This window comes from Capra hircus, unplaced genomic scaffold (genome assembly GCF_001704415.2).
Source record: "Capra hircus breed San Clemente unplaced genomic scaffold, ASM170441v1, whole genome shotgun sequence".
Classification (NCBI taxonomy): Eukaryota; Metazoa; Chordata; class Mammalia; order Artiodactyla; family Bovidae; genus Capra; species Capra hircus.
This window is the reverse complement of record NW_017189740.1, coordinates 556,676-573,729: the sequence shown is the minus strand read 5'-3', so window position 1 is coordinate 573,729 and position 17,054 is coordinate 556,676. Positions and strand designations below refer to the sequence as shown.

The 17,054-nt window shown below is 38.0% G+C and overlaps 1 protein-coding gene across 1 annotated transcript in view; it reads right to left on the bottom strand.

Moving 5' to 3' along the window:
• Window positions 1-17,054, bottom strand: part of LOC108633300 — a 229,102-nt gene that overhangs the window by 153,245 nt on the left and 58,803 nt on the right. Inside the window, exon 2 of the mRNA XM_018044709.1 lies at window positions 9,682-9,847. Within this exon, the coding sequence (XP_017900198.1) occupies window positions 9,682-9,847 (166 nt within the window). The remainder of the gene's footprint in view (window positions 1-9,681; window positions 9,848-17,054) is intronic.

Sequence of the window (17,054 nt, the reverse complement as noted above, 5' to 3'; positions counted from 1 at the left end):
TAAGTTCAGGATAAATAAATAGCATCAGTTCAACCACATTGAGGAAGCTCCTTAATGTGCTTATGTCCAAGGGAAGCAAAAGAGTCACAGATGTGGAGTTGCTGATGCAGTTCATAAAACAACCCAAAGACAGGAGAAATTTATTTCATTAAAAGGTTGGCATCTCTTTCTAATACTGTATATCTCCTGGGGGAGAACAGATTTTAAAAATAAAGAAAATTCTTGCTATGCAGAAAGTAATATTAACAAGATATATTCATAATATATAAAGAAATATAATATATATATATTGGATTCTATAATATATAAGGAACTCATACAACTCAATAGCAAAAGGAAAAATAATCCAATTAAAAAATGGTCAAAGAAACTGAGTAGGCATTTTCCCAAAGAAGACACAAACAAATGGCCAACAAGTATTGTTGTTGTTGTTCATCATCACTAATCATCAGATAAAAGCAAATCAAAACCACAATGAAATATCAACTCGCCTTTTAGAATGACGTTTTATCAAAAAGACAAGAGATAACAAATGTTGGCAAGGATGTGAAGAAACGGGAACTCTCATGCACTGTTGGTGAGAATGTAAATTGCTATAGCTATTATTGTTCAACTCAGTGGACAATGAGGATTAACTGTCCCAGGTCAGTTCAGTTCAGTTCAGTCCCTCAGCCATGTCCAACTCTTTGCGACCCCATGGATTGCAGCACACCACACTTCCCGGTCCTTCACCATCTCCCAGAACTTGCTCAAACTCATGTCCATTGAGTCAGTGATGCCATCCAACCATCTCATACTCTGTCATCCCCTTCTCCTCCTGCCTTCAATCTTTCCCAGCATCAGGGTCTTTTCCAGTGAGTCAGTTCTTCACATCAGGTGGCCAAAGTATTGGAGTTTCAGCTTCAGCATCAGTCCTTTCAATGAATATTCAGGACTGATTTCCTTTAGGATTGACTGGTTGGATCTCCTTGCTGTCCAAGGGACTCTCAAAAGTCTTCTCCGACACCACAAAGCATCAGTTCTACAGTGTTCAGCTTGCTTTATAGTCCAACTCTCAAATCCACACATGACTACTGGAAAAACCATAGCTTTGATTAGACGGACCTTTGCTGGCAAAGTAGTCTCTGCTTTTGAATATGCTATCTAGGTTGGTCATAACTTTCCTTCCAAGGAGCAAGCGTCTTTTAATTTCATGGCTGCAGTCATCATCTGCAGTGATTTTGGAGCCCCCCAAAATAAAATGTCACTGTCTCCACTGTTTCCCCATCTATTTACCATGAAGTGATGGGACCGGACGTCATGATCTTAGTTTTCTGAATGCTGAGTTTTAAGCCACCTTTTGCACTGTGTGAAATCATTTCTATGTGGAACTAAAAATAAAACTGAACTTGTGCAAGTAGACACTAGAATGGTAGTTACCAGAGATTGGGGGTGGTAAGGAATTGGGGAGATTTCATTTAAGGCTACAAACTTACAAGTAGTAGATAAGTTCTGGGGGTGTGAGATACAACACAGTGACTATAGTCAACAATACTATATTATAAACTTCAAAGTTACTATGAAACTATGTGACATGATAGAGACATTCCCTAACTCTACTATATCATATTGCAATATATATAAATGTATCAAACTATAACATTTTACACCTTAAATACAATGCTATTAATATGTGTCAATTATATCTCAATTTTTTTAAAAAAAAGCATGTTTTTTCAAAATTTAAATTTATTTATTTTAATTGGAGGCCAATTACAGTATTGTATTGGTTTTGCCATACATCAACATGAATCTACCACGAGTGTACACGTGTTCCCAATTCTGAACCCCCCTCCCACCTCCCTCCCCATACCAAATTCCTGTTCAGATCATATAGTTTTCTGTGAATCTGCATTCCATTCCCCATATACTTTTACAGCTGCAAATTCTAGTACTTTTTCTGACCAGAAACCATAGCCATATCAGATTATTTACCATTTCCCCATACCCCTCATGTTTTTATTGTCCAGGTCCAGTCATTCTGATAAGTGAAAGGGTCAAGCTAAAACTTCAGCACTAGGGATGCCAGCTATATACTCGGAACTCAGTAACACATTCTAATGTTTTCACAGAAGCCACTTAAGAAAAAAGAATAAACGTATTTTTGGCTAGAATATGCACAATCCATCTCAGACAGATGTCCTTTTCTTAAATGGCACCTATAGATTTGTTCTGAAACTAAAGAAGTATTATTTTAAGGCACACACATTCACTATGTGCTCTGCCTATTCACACTCTTTGCTGAATTAAAGTAAAATAAAAACCAAGTCCTTTCTACCTTCTTAGTAACTAAAAGCCACAGCTTCACAGAAACACACAAGAAGATCTGGCTACTGTATGTTCTGAATGATTAAATACCAAGGTACTTTACCTTAGAGATATGATTCCATATATGAACATAAGCAGACATACCTCAACATAAAATGGGTTGTATTCTAAATTTGCAAAGAAATAAAGGTCCATTTTTCCTTTGAAACAATGCCATAAAAGGCAATTAGTCTTTCAGGCAAGGCTACACAAGTCCTTATTTCTCGTAATTTGTCTGAATGATTGTAATTGCCAATGCACAAGCACTATTTCAGCAACATTTCTCATTAAGCAGACTTTCATAGGCCAGCCTGAGAACCACTTATAACACTGCCTATGTGGAGAAAAGAATTATGATACAAATGAAGGGAAACCACAGTACTAGGAATATTCTCTTCTACACTATTATTATTTACTCTCTATCCCATATCCATGGCCATGACCACAGCAATGAGCTGGTCATGAGCTCAAATCTCTCAATCAATCCCAGTGGCTAGTATCCTTGCAGTAAACAGTCCTGACAGTTATCATCTTAACAAAGAGATCACATTTTACCATCAGTAATACTGAGACACTGTTGCCTCCTGACATGATACAGTAGGAAGTCAGGGCATCACTTACCAAGTATTCTTGACCCTGGCTTCAAATGTCCAGCTCTGCCCTGTGTTACAAATTCTGTATTTCTACTTCAAAATGGAAAATGATACTTCTTATTTCTCTAGGTCCTATAAGAAAATTATACTTGCCCCACTGTAGCACTGGCCAGGCAGTCATGTGGCTGAGATATTAAATATTCAGAGGTTGAGGGATTACTATACATAAGTAAATGTTCATGTACACAAAATATATGGACATGTTCCTAATTTTTACTTAAAGGTGACTGAATACATGAAAACCAATTCATTGAAGCAATTAATAGTATGTACTCTGAAGCCAGACTGGGTTTTGGTTCTGGCTCTACCACTTTTAAACTGTGTGAGCTTTGGCAAGTTACTTGACCTCTTGGTGTCTCCATACTGTATCTCTGAAACAGGAATAATAACAGCACCTAGTTAGCAGATCTGTTATAAGGATTATATGAATTAACATATGTAAAGCACTTAGAATAGTGCTTGGCACATAGTAAGAGTTATTTAAGTATAAGCTCTAAAGTAACATGATAGAATATGAAAACTAAAAATAAAGTATTGAACCAAGTTTCAAAAAAATCTAGAGAGCAAATGAGAGTACCAAGTTTTAAGCAATGACTGGAAAACTGTATCATGTGAGGAGACAAGTTGAAAGTGATGAGAGTTATCCTGTAGACAAGGAAGCATGGAGTAGCTCTGAGAGGAAGGAAGTGTGAAATAGGAAGGAAGTGTCACAGGAGCCTAAAACAGATAGGCATTAGAGGAAGGTGGACTTCTGTTCAATATAGGAAGCACTTTCACATCCCTAGAGCTATATGCCCATGGGAGTAATGCAGTTTACTACTGGAGGGATTCAAACTGGTAGGTCAATCATAAAGCATAATGCAAGAAGGATTCTTGGTCTGGGTAAGAGCTTAGGACTTATGGCTTCTCAGGTTCCACATCTGGTTCTTAAATTTTAAAATTTGGAGATTGAATGGTAAGAGTATTAATGTATTGATGTCATAATAGAGATTATATACACACAGAAGAGACTAGACTTTACATACTTGCACTTCAACTCATATATACCTGTGGTGGATTCATGTCAATGTATGGCAAAACCAATGCAGTATTGTAAAGTAAAAAAATAAAATTAAAAAAAAATTAGCTTGAGACATACCCACTCGACATGTGCCCTACCTGTTCACATTATTTGCTGAGTTAAAGTAAAATAAAAAACAAATCCTTAATGTTTCTCTTAGTAACTTAGTATTTATTGGGTTGGCCAAAAAGTTCATTTGGGTTTTTTTGTAAGATGATATGGAAAAACCCAAACAAACTTTTTGGCCAACCCAATACATGTGTAGCCACAGGTGCCAGTTTATTCTGAGATTAAGAAAACTGAGAAAATATATTTCATGATGAAAGCAGATACTTAGCAGAACCTTTGGAACAGTGGCACCAAGTCAGGCTATGAATATGACAAGGAGATAATTAATTCAACCATTTCCTCTTAAATTCACAATATCTGCTCACCACTGCCACTACTATGGAATCTTGATGCAGAAAAAGTCGTGATTTGGTGTCATGTAAATGTAAGGCCTTGTGCCCAATGTCTATCATTCCTTCTTCCAGATATATTATATATTCATGCTCAACCTGTTTGTTTTCTTATAAGGATAACCTATATGAACTGTATCAGCAGGGCTGCCACAGCCCCTGGCTTCAAGTAGGCAGAAGATCAGAGGGAAGAAGAAGGGAAAAGTGTGTGTATGTAATCTCTTAGCACTCTCTCTGTGAAAGCTCCTCCACTAAAGATCTCTGCACTCTTAAAAAAGACTTGTTTTATACGACATATCTGCTGCTGGACTTAGGTTCTTGCTCTATTCCTTGGAGTGTACCTATACCCAGATCATACCTTCACAATTAGTCCGTTTGCAAACATACTCTCCTCAAATAGTCTTAACTGAAATTCCCCATCTGTTTTTTTTGGGATCCTGACTGATACACATCTCAGGTTTCAATAAATTACAGTCAGACAAGGATAGTTGTTGTTCAGTCATGTCTGACTTTTTGTGATCCTATGGACTGCAGCACACCGGGCTTCCCTGTCTTTCACTATCTCCCAGAGCTTGCTCAAACTCATGTCCACTGAGTCAGTGATGCCATCCAACCATCTTATCCTCTGTTATTCCCTTCCCCTCCTGCCTTCAGTCTTTCCCAGCATCAGGGTCTTTTCCAATGAGTCAGTTCTTCTCATAAGGTGGCCAAAGTATTGGAGCTTCCGCATCAGCCTTTCCAATAAATGATATTCAGGGTTGATTTCCTTAAGGATTGACTGGTTTGATCTCTTTGTTATCCAAGGGACTATCAAGAATCTTCTCCAGCTCCACAGTTAAAGGCATCAATTCTTTGGTGATCAACCTTTTTTATTGTCCAGCTCTCACATCCATACATGACTACTGGAAAAACCATAGCTTTGACTATTTGGACATTTATCAGCAGAGTAATGTCTGTGCTTTTTAGTATACTGTCTGGGTTTGTCATTGCTTTTCTTCCAAGGAGCAAGGACCTTTTAATTTCATGGCAGCAGTCACCATCCATAGTGATTTTGGAGCCCCCCAAAAAACAAAGTCTGTCACTGCTTCCATTGTTTCCCCATCTATTTGCCATGATGTGATGGGACCAGATGCCATGATCTTCATTTTTTGAATGTTGAGTTTTAAGTCAGCTTTTTCACTCTACTCTTTCATCTTCATCAATAGGCTCTTTAATTCCTCTTTGCTTTCTGTCATTAGAATGGTGTCATCTGCATATCTGAGGTTATTGATATTTCTCCCTGCAATCTTGATATACAGACTGGGATAGAAGATCCATTTGGCATTTACTTGCTACGTAGCTTGACCCATCATTAAATTGCTTATATTCAACAATTTTGACCCAGAGTGATGATATTTTCATAATGGTCCAACCTAACACTTTTCACACATACAGTTCTCAGTTGTTAATGGTCAAAATATTGAGCCAGGAAACAAGAGTATAAGAAATATATTACAGGAAGCTGAAATTGTTCCTTGCAGCTTTTCTTTAAAAATATGGGACTAGGAATCAGAGACTGGCATTTTAGACCTATCTCTACGATTAATTTTCTGTTAAGTCTTAGAAAGTAAATGTCCTTTGTTGGAAGCCAATATTGTCACACACAAAATAAGGGATCAGAAAAGATGCTCTCAACGAGTTTTTCTATGTCTGCTATTCTAAAATTTCTGAAGCCCACATTCCTAAATATACCGCAAGCTCTTTGAAAACAAGGACTGTGTCCCCAGAGTATTGTCCAAACATTCCTTATATCAGAATCAGGAAGGCACTTGATAGAAATGCAGATTCTTAGGCACTACTCCCAAGTTCAGTCAGTTCAGTTCAGTCGCTCAGTCGTGTCCAACTCTTTGCGACCCCATGAACAGCAGCAGGCCAGGCCTCCCTGTCCATCACCAACTCCCAGAGTCCACCCAAAGCCATGTCCATCGAGTCAGTGATGCCATCCAACCATCTCATCCTCTGTTGTCCCCTTCTCCTCCTACCCTCAATCTTTCCCAGCATCAGGGTCTTTTCAAATGAGTCAGCTCTTCACAACACGTGGCCAAAGTATTGCAGTTTCAGCTGCAACATCAGTCCTTCCAATGAATACCCAGGACTGATCTCCTTTAGGATGGACTGGTTAGATCTCCTTGCAATCCAAGGGACTCTCAAGGGTCTTCTCCAACACCACATTTCAAAAGCATCAATTCTTTGGTGCTCAGCCTTCTTTATAGTCCAACTCTCACATCCATACATGACTACTGGAAAAACCATAGCCTTGACTAGACAGACCTTTGTTAGCAAAGTAGTATTTCTGCTTTTTAATACGCTGTCTTGGTTGGTCATAACTTTCCTTCCAAGGAGCAAGCATCTTTTAATTTCATGGCTGCAATCACCATGATTTTGGAGCTCAGAAAAATAAAGTCAGCTGCTGTGTCCACTGTTTCCCCATCTATTTGCCATGAGGTGATGGGACTGGATGCCATGATCTTTGTTTTCTGAATGTTGAGCTTTAAGCCAACTTTTTCCCTCTCCTCTGTCACTTTCATCAAGAGGCTCTTTAGTTCTTCACTTTCTGCCATAAAGGTGGTATCATCTGCATATCTGAGGTTATTGATATTTCTCCCAGCAATCTTGATTCCAGCTCTGCATATGAGTTACTAAATCAAATTCTCCAAGTGTGCAACCTGATTCCTTGCTTAAGCCTACAGAGAGCCATTGCATTTAGAACATGATTTAAACAAAGTATTGGTTAATAAACCACTGTTGATTGTTGAAGCTGCTTGGGTAGTCCACCATGTGATTTAATTGAATAATTCACTAAAGGTGGATAAAATAATGCAGCAAATGGATTTTATTAAACACACAGAAACATCATTAAGAAGGTATGAAAACAAGCAAACGAAAAGCAGCAGCTGTTAAGCATCAGAGCTACCAGCATATACATTTTAATGTTGTATTGGTTTCTATATTTATAGCAAATACAAATATAATGCCAACACTAATATTCAGAGCCAGACTTTAAGTAGTTTTATCTCCTCCAAAGCATGAATTGTATTGGACATGGAAGAAAGTAAAGTCTCCCCAAAAGTTTTCAATATCTCTGTATTAAATATAAGCACTTGTCTCTGCTTTTCCAAGTGATATCTTGGCCTTCTCTTTAATATAGTTTTCAAAAGGCTTGATTATCTGGCTTTCAAAGCACCAAGAGGATATGAGCAAACCAATATAAACAGGAGAGGTGACAGCTAACACTGAGGATGGAGACACAAAAAGAAAAAAGCAGATATAGAATAAACATAACGAATGCTCTTTATGACGATCAGAAAGTCACCATGAAGAAGGACTGTTCTGTTCAAAATCCTTCTTTATTATTATTGTATAACATGAAATATATGTTTTAGAGAACTTTACTCTCAGTTAAAATTAAAAAGCCTTTAACATTTGACGAGGTAAGATTCATTTATTTAGAACTTACATCTTATTTAGAACATCTATCATGCCCAATGAAATCAGATACATGAGAAGTTAATAAGATAGAATTAGTCTTTTTTTTTTTCTTCCACACTGGAATAAAGAGTAAAAAGGGCCTTGTGGGCCAAGTTTCTAAGGACATATTAGTCTAGTTCTATAGCCCTCAGCCCCAGAGATTATCATTGAAAACGCTGATAGAAGATGGAAAGACTTAGAGTACACTAAGATAATTGAATACTACTCAGCCATAAAAGCAACGAATGTCACTTAAACTGAGGTGAATGAACCTAGAGCCTGTTATGCAAACTGAAGTAAGTCAGAAAATGAAAAACAAATATTGTATATTAATGCATATATATGGAATCTGGAAAAATGGCACAGATGAACCTATTTGAAAAGCAGAAATAGAGACACAGACATAGAGAATGGACTTGTGGACATAAGGGGTGAAGGGGAGGGTGGGATGAATTGGGAGATTGGGATTGACATATATAATACACTACCATGTGTAAAATAGATAGCTAGTGGGAACCTGCTGTATACCACAGCAAGCTCAGTTCGGTGCTCTATGATAACCTAGAGGGGTGGGATGCTGGGGGAGTGGGAGGGAGATTCAAAAGGGTAAGGAGATATATATATATACACACACTCTCACATACATACACTTATGGCTGATTCATGTTGTTGCATGCAGAAACCAACACAACACTGTAAAGCAATTATACTCCAATAAAGAATTAAATTTTAAAAAGGTGGCATGTATATACAATGGAATATTGCTAAGCCATAAAAAGAATAATATATTGTAACTTGCAGCAATGTGAATGGATTTAGAGAATATCATACTAAGTAAAATAAGTCAGAGAAAGACAAATATGTATCACTTATAAGTGGAATCTGAAAAATAAAATGAATCTCTATATGGATGTGAGAGTTGGACTGTGAAGAAAGCTGAGCACTGAAAAATTGATGCTTTTGAACTGTGGTGCTGGAGAAGATCTTGAGAGTCCCTTGGACTGCAAGGAGATCCAGCCAGTCCATCCTAAAGGAGATCAGTCCTGGGTGTTCATTGGAACAACTGATGCTGAGGCTGAAACTCCAATACTTTGGCCACCTCATGCGAAGAGTTGACTCATTGGAAAAGACTCAGATGCTGGGAGGGATTGGGGGCAGGAGGAGAAGGGGATGACAGAGGATGAGATGGCTGGGTGGCATCACCGACTCGATGGACATGGGTTTGGGTGAACTCCAGGAGTTGGTGATGGACAGCGAGGCCTGGCGTGCTGTGATTCATGGGATCAGATCACAAAGAGTCGGACATGACTGAACTGAACTGACACACAAGAGAAACAAACTCAGACAGACAGAAAACAAACTCAAGGTTACCAAAGGGGAAAGGGATGGGGGAGGTATAAAAGACTATGGGATTAACAGATACACAGTGACAAGAATTTATTGGTATATCATGGAGAACAATATTCAATATCTTATAACAATGTAGAATAGAAAATAATCTGAAAAAAGAATATTCATATAACTGAATCACTTTGCTCTATACCTAAAACTAACACAATATTGTAACTCAACCTCACTTCAATTTAAAAAAAAATCTATGACCAAAGTCAATAATTTATCACAGTCTTCTTTTGTTCTAGGAGTTAAGGGTACTTACCCGCCAATATCCTGCTTCACAAAGTCCCCAGGTTCTTGTCGTCTTGATTCCACTTGGCCAGTTGTTCCAGGGAGAATATTAATCAGGAAGAGAAGCCCAAGGCCAGCCATGTAGAACTGACTCATTTGTGTGATTATCATCTTCTTAGGCACCAACTTAGAGAGACCTGTGAGTTCCATATTCAGAGGAAGAGGAAAGGAATAGAAGACAAAAGGAAGGAGAAAGAAGAGATGAAAAAAAAAGATTTTATTCAACTCAGAATCATTTAATTTTCATAATATACAGTTACTAAATGCTTACTGTCACAGTTCTCCTTCTCCAATTCACCAATGCCACCAAAATTCACTTCTGGCATACCCTTCTTTTGATTATACCAGAGCCCATTGAATAGAAGGTAGTGTAAAGACTCTAAATCAGTAATCAGAAGTCTTAGATTACAATTTCATCTTTTTCCCTGTCTTCCTCTGACTAGGTGAGTCACAGAACTTCTCTCAGCCTCAGTTACCTCTTATAATCCAAGATCCTAAAATAGTCTCTCATCTTCACTTTATTTCCCCCCAATCCTGTTTGATTTCTTACTATCACAAATGTCTTTTCATGAGTAATTCTGTAATATTGTAGAAAATCTTAGGATATTAAGACCTGGAATCTCTTTATGGAATTTTTGGGATTGACTCTCATCTTGATATGGTTAGATGGTTTTTGAAAATATCAAAAGGCCTGGAGTAGAGGGACTGTTTCCTCTGAATCAGATTGGGAAACTGTTGAATGATGAGACACGGTTTTCCCATAAAGAAATATTTGAGGGCAAAGCCAACCCAAAATAGGGCCACAACATAAAGAAGAAATCCAAGCCTAGTCTCCTGGTACAGAAGTCCCTCCATGGTCAGCAGATTATACTGCTTATGTGGTTTAGAGTTGTCTATATGCAAGGATGTTTCATGAACTCTGGTTTGGTGGAGGTTTACCCAGGACATGGGCTAAGAAAACAGTATAAAGAGGCACTTGCTTGTATCCCCATGGCCTCCTAGAATCTGAGACACTGACCACCTGAAGAAGACCTAATTCTCACCCAGCACCATACTCTTTTTCAGTCATAGATGTGGTTTAATTTTTAGAAGGCATAGAAGGATATGGAACATTTTTCCCAAGGAAAGCTTATACAAGAGACTACTAATATGTAAAACAGATACATGCTGAAGAACTATTCTGATTGATGAGAAGATGAAGAAAAAAAGTCTTTCTAAATTGATCCTCACCCTCCTTGCCCCAAAGCAGCCACTAGGTTCTATACTGGGGCTTCCCTGGTGGCTCAGCTGGTAAAGAATCTGCCTGCAATGCGGGAAACCTGAGTTCGATCCCTAGGTTGGGAAGATCCCCTGGAGAAGGGATCAGGTACCCACTCCGGTATTCTGGCCTGGAGAATCCCATGGACAGAGGCGCCTCACAGGCTACAGTCCATGCGATCACAAAGAGTGAGATATGACTGAGCAACTTTCACTCACTCACTCAGGTTCTGCTTTAGACTGTCTTCTTAAATCTGGTGCAGGCATAGAATACTACGATATGCAAGAAGACAGATTTCTGACATGGGAAAATGTCCACAGCATAGATAGAAATAGTCACAATATTAAGTTGCATTATTTACATGTGCCAATATTTAACAATTTTTCTTTCATAAAACATCAATTTCTAATGCTCAACCTAATAAGTGCTGTGATGATCATGATTCATGAGCTGTATAAGAGTTGATGGTTATTTTACAAAAATCAACAAAAACAGTACAGTTAAGAAAACCATAGCATATGAGGAAGAAAATACAGTGCATAAAGAGACAACTCTAAGGCAAGAGAAACACCTGTAGTATGGGCAGTAACGTTGACATATGTTCAAACTGTCATAGGACCCAAAGTTTGAAAATCACATGAGAAAGATTAATGCTCAGATAATCATGACTGATAAATACTCTACAGGAAGAAGAGAGTTGGTACAGGATATGAAGTCCCAATTGTAGAAATCATCCACGGAATATAGGACAGAACTATGATGCATACTCAAAAAACATGAGTATCTGAGTAACAATCCTGGATTTAGGAGAAGGTGGCCATATTGCATGAGCAAAGATACCAGTAATGTGTGCTCATCTATGCTATTCTAGTATATAACTATGGTTTGCATTCAAATGATCATGGTAAACAAGCTGCTAACCTTCACACTAAACATAGATGCCAGTGACACAGAAGCAAATTCCCATGATTTGGAAGGAGAAAACTATGATGCATAAGAAGATAAAAATGTTACATGAACTCATGACTAAGATATTAATACATGTTTAAATAACCATTATGCATGAGAAGACATTCATAACATATAAAAGAAGCTGGACATAAAGTGTGCCCTCCAACTCCCATGACACTTGTTAGCAAACAAATTATTATAATTCATGTGAACATTTATGATATAAAACCATTTGGCCATGGTATATGCCAGAAAACCATAATAAGCCTAGTAAACACTGACCAAGAGAAGATGTCCTTGGTCCATATTTCATTAAGACATTGCACGTGATCAAAAGAATGCCACTAGAGTGCTGTACAAAAATGCGAATATACTTAGTAACATTAAACTGTACAGTTAAAATAGTTGATTGTTTATGTGTTTTTAACCAGAATTAATTTTTTTATTAAAAACAACATGGAACAGGTAGCTTTAGCAAGATAGCACATATCTGTAAAACAGGACCCAACTCTGATACATGTACAGAGAAATATGGCACATTAGCTGTTATTAGCATTAAGTGAACATAAATCCATGTATATGATCATGTACATGTAAATGATGCAAATCCATGTAAATAATCAACCTCAGATGATCATCAAACAAGTACAGATAAGGACAGTAGAAGGCCAGATGTTTAAAATTCTTCTGCCAACCTTGCTGAATTTTCAAGTGACCACAGTGCATAAACTGAAAACCGTGACACTTAAAGAAAGACCCTTCAAACATAATAAAAAAAAATCTATTAAGCTAGAGACACCTATGGTATATACTTAAACAACCATGATGAATGTGAAAAAGCATTTGGTATATTAGTCCTTACTGTGATATGTGCACACACAATGTGTGTATCATGGCAACCATGATACAGGAATTAAGTGACATGGTTGAGGAGGAGATGGTCATGCTAGACTGCCACAATGTAGGAACAGAAGCCATGGTCCAAGAGTAAGCAGACATGCTGAACTTTTTTTCACTGGGTAAGAGAGGTTAAGATATAGATGCAAGTGGTCACAATGAAGAATAGATATCTTTCAAGTAATGATGATCACGGTGAATAAATTATTATTTATAACATGTAAACAAATATAATTCACATATTCATGGTAAATACACTGAAAATTATAGAAAAAGAACATCACATAGTGACATGAATATTCAAACAACTATGTTGCAAGCTCATGCTCAGTCGCTTCAGTCATGTCCAACTCTTTGCAAGCCCATGGGATTTTCCCAGCAAGAATACTTGAGTGGGTCACCATTTCCTTCTCCAATGTTGAGTAGAATGTAAAACATAATAATAGTTGTTTAAAATTAGTATAAAGAAGCCAGTTCACATTGCAAAAGTAGACAACCATGGTGTATGCTCATATAAATACAGCAAATTAAACACCAATGACATATGAACTTAAAACCATTGGGTGTATTCAGATAACCATGGCCACAATGGCAGATCCCTTTGGTAGGTGCAGACTGGCTAAAATACAAGAAGCAACAGCCCTTGTGCAGGCTCAGATAATCTTGGTGTTAGAAACGTATTATCCATGGTATAGGAACACACAATCATGACACATGCCCAAGCCACCATAACATGACACTGCACAGCCAAAATTTAGCAAATGGTTATTCAACCAATTCATTCTTCTCCAGAGATAAAGGAAGTTTCAAGGAACTAATGAGAGGGAAATCTCCATTAGCTGATAACTTACAAATTAATATCTCCATCCTACAACTCTCCTGTAACCCATATCTGCACTTCAATGTCCGAGAAGCATCTTAAACCTAACACGTTCATATCTGAGGTTCAGATATCCACCTACACACACACACACACACACACACACACACACACAGACCTGGATCACCTCTCATCTGTTTCATCACATATAATGGTAACTCCACCTTTCCATTTGTTCAGAGTTAACACTCTGATGTTATTCTTGATTCCACTTTTGCTCTCACACCCACACTCAATCCATAAACAAGTCTCATGGGCATTCCACTCAAAAGGCAACATATTCAGAACAAAACCACTGGTCATCACCTCTGCTGCTACGACTCTGGCTCATCATCTCTTGCTGAGATCATTGTAAAAGCCTCTTAACTGGTCTTGCTGCCTCTGCCCTTGGTCCCCTGTGGTCTGTTCTTTAAATAGCAGACAGTGAAATGATAAAGTGTTAAGTCAGATCATGCCTCTCATCTGTTCAAAATCCTCCAATTGATTCTCATTTCAAAATCCTTATTATGAGCTAAAAGACCCTACATGATCTTATCCTCAAGTAACTGGCTAATCTCTGCTACCCTCCTATCTTACACACTCCATTTCAGCCACATGGCCTCCTTGCAGCTCATTGGATATGCCTGGCATACTTCAGTTCTAGAGCCTTTGCAGATGATATTGCCTGTACCTGGAGTATTCGTCCATCCAGTTTCCAGATAGTTTGTTCATTTCCTCACTTCAGATATTTATTCAAACATCATGTCTCTCATGGAGGCCCTCCTTGAATACCCTAAACAAAAATTAAATCCTTCTACACACCCCAAATATTCCTTATGCAGCTTTAATTTTCCTCCTTTGCACTTCTTGCACTGTTGTTGCTGTTGTTATTCAGTCACTCAGTCGTGTCCAACGCTTTGCAACCCCTTGGACTGCAGCACACCAGGCTTCCCTGTCCTTCACTATCACCTGGAGTTTGCTCAAACTTATGTCCATGAGTCGGAGATGCCATCCAACCATCTTATCCTCTGTTATCCCCTCCTCTTCCTTCCTTCAGTCTTTCCCAGCATCAGGGTCTTTTCCAATGAGTTGGCTCTTCACATCAGGCAGTCAAATACTAGAGCTTCAGCTTCATCATCAGTCATTCCAATGAATATTCAAGGTTGATTTCATTTAGGATTTACTAGTTTGATCTCCGTGCAGTCCAAGGGACTCTCAAGAGTCTTCTGCAGCACCAGAGTTCAAAAGCATCAATTCTTTAACACTCAGCCTTCTTTATGGCCCAACTCTCATATCCATACATGACTACTGGAAAAACCACAGCTTTGACTAGACAGACCTTTGTTAGCAAAGTTATATCTGTATTTTAAGACACTGTCTAGGTTTGTCATAGCCTTTCTTCCAAACAGCAAATGTTTTTTAATTTAATGGCTGCAGTAACCATCTGCAGTGATTCTGGAGCCCAAGAAAATAAAGTCTGTCACTGTTTCCATTGTTTCCCCTTCTCTTTGCATGAATTGATCACACCATCATGGTTACCTATGACCATCAAGGTCACCAAGATCTTTTCTGTATATTTCTTCTGTACATTCTTGCCTCCTCTTCTTAATATTTTCTGCTTCTGTTAGGTCCATATTTTTTCTGCCCTTAATTGCGCAAATCTTTGCATGAAATGTTTCCTTGGTATCTCTAATTTTCTTGATGAGATCTCTAGTCTTTCCCATTCTATTATTTTCCTCTATTTATTTGCATTGTTCACTTCTACCATGTATTTTATATTTTTTGTTATCAGCTGTTTCCCCAGTAGAATATAAGCTCAATGGCAACAAGGAATTTTGCCTGGTTTATTTGTAGATATATGTTCAATGCATAGAAAACTGCCTGGAAATTATGCATACTTAATAAATAGTTAGTGAATGCTATTTTGAAAAAGTCACAGCTCTCAATGAGGTAAGAGAGTATAAAGGATAGGGTATAGGTTGGGCTTTGGAACCCACTAAATTAAGAGATGACTTGGAACTACCAAATACTACTCATGTTAGGCTTTAAAGACCTCCTTATTTAACATAAACTGGTGATAATAATACTAATCTTATCAGAATTTTAAAAATTAAATCACAGAACATACATGAAATGCCTGGCTAAAAACCTGCTACCAGGGTGACTCTGCTGCTATATCCTGTCCAAATGTAAATTGATTTAATCACAAACATTTGAGCACTTAGTATGTATAGAACACTGATACAGTACACTCTTCTATTAGAATTCCCCAAATTCCTTTACCTCAGTCCTTGGAATCTATTAGATACTAACAGTTTGCCTACCAACTCCTCTGCTTGGATGCTATCAGGCACTATCTGCCAGAACTTTACCTGAACAGAGGTATCCCAAGTGCTGCTACCCACATACTACAAAGCCAAGTCTGCCATTTTCTTGCCTCAATTTGTCACTGGAGTTTCATTTTACGCCATCTAATTCTACTCTGTCTCAAGACACTGTCAGTATTAAAGGTTTTGGAGTAGGAAACATCCTAGTTCCAATCTTGGACATACCACATAGAAATCTGACATTATTTCTCATCTATAAAATGTTAAAAATGATGATAATTTTCATGCAAAGATGGACACAATAAAGGACAGAAATGGTATGGACCTAACTGAAGCAGAGGAGGTAGCAAGAATACACAGAAGAACGATACCAATAAGATCTTGATGACCCAGATAACTAAGATGGTGTGATAGCTTACCTAGAGCCAGACATCCTGGATTATGAAGTCAAGTGGACCTTAGGAAGCATCATAACAAGCAAAGCTAGTGGAGGTGATGGAATTCCAGTTGAGCTATTTCAAATCCTAAAAGATGATGCTGTGAAAGTGCTACACTCAATATGCCAGCAAATTTGAAAAACTCACCAGTGGCCACATGACTGGAAAAGGTCAGTTTTCATTTAAATCCCAAAGAAAGGCAATACCAAAAACTGTTCAAACTACCACACAATTACACTCATCTCACATGCTAGCAAAGTAGTGCTCAAAAATCTCCAATCAAGATTTCAACAGTATGTGAACCAAGAACTTCCAGATGTTCAAGCTGGACTTAGAAAAGGCAAAGGAACCAGAGATCAAATTGCCAACATCCGTTGGATCATTGAAAAAGCAAGAGAGTTCCAGAAAAACATCTACTCCTGCTTCATTGACTATGCTAAAGCCTTTGACTGTGTGGATCACAACAGACTGTGGAAAATTCTTAAAGAGATGGAAGTACCAGACCACCTTATCTGCCTCCTGAGAAACCTGTATGCAGGTCAAGAAGCAACAGTTAGAACTGGACATGGAACAACAGACTGGTTCCAAATTGGGAAAAGAGTACATCAAGGCTGT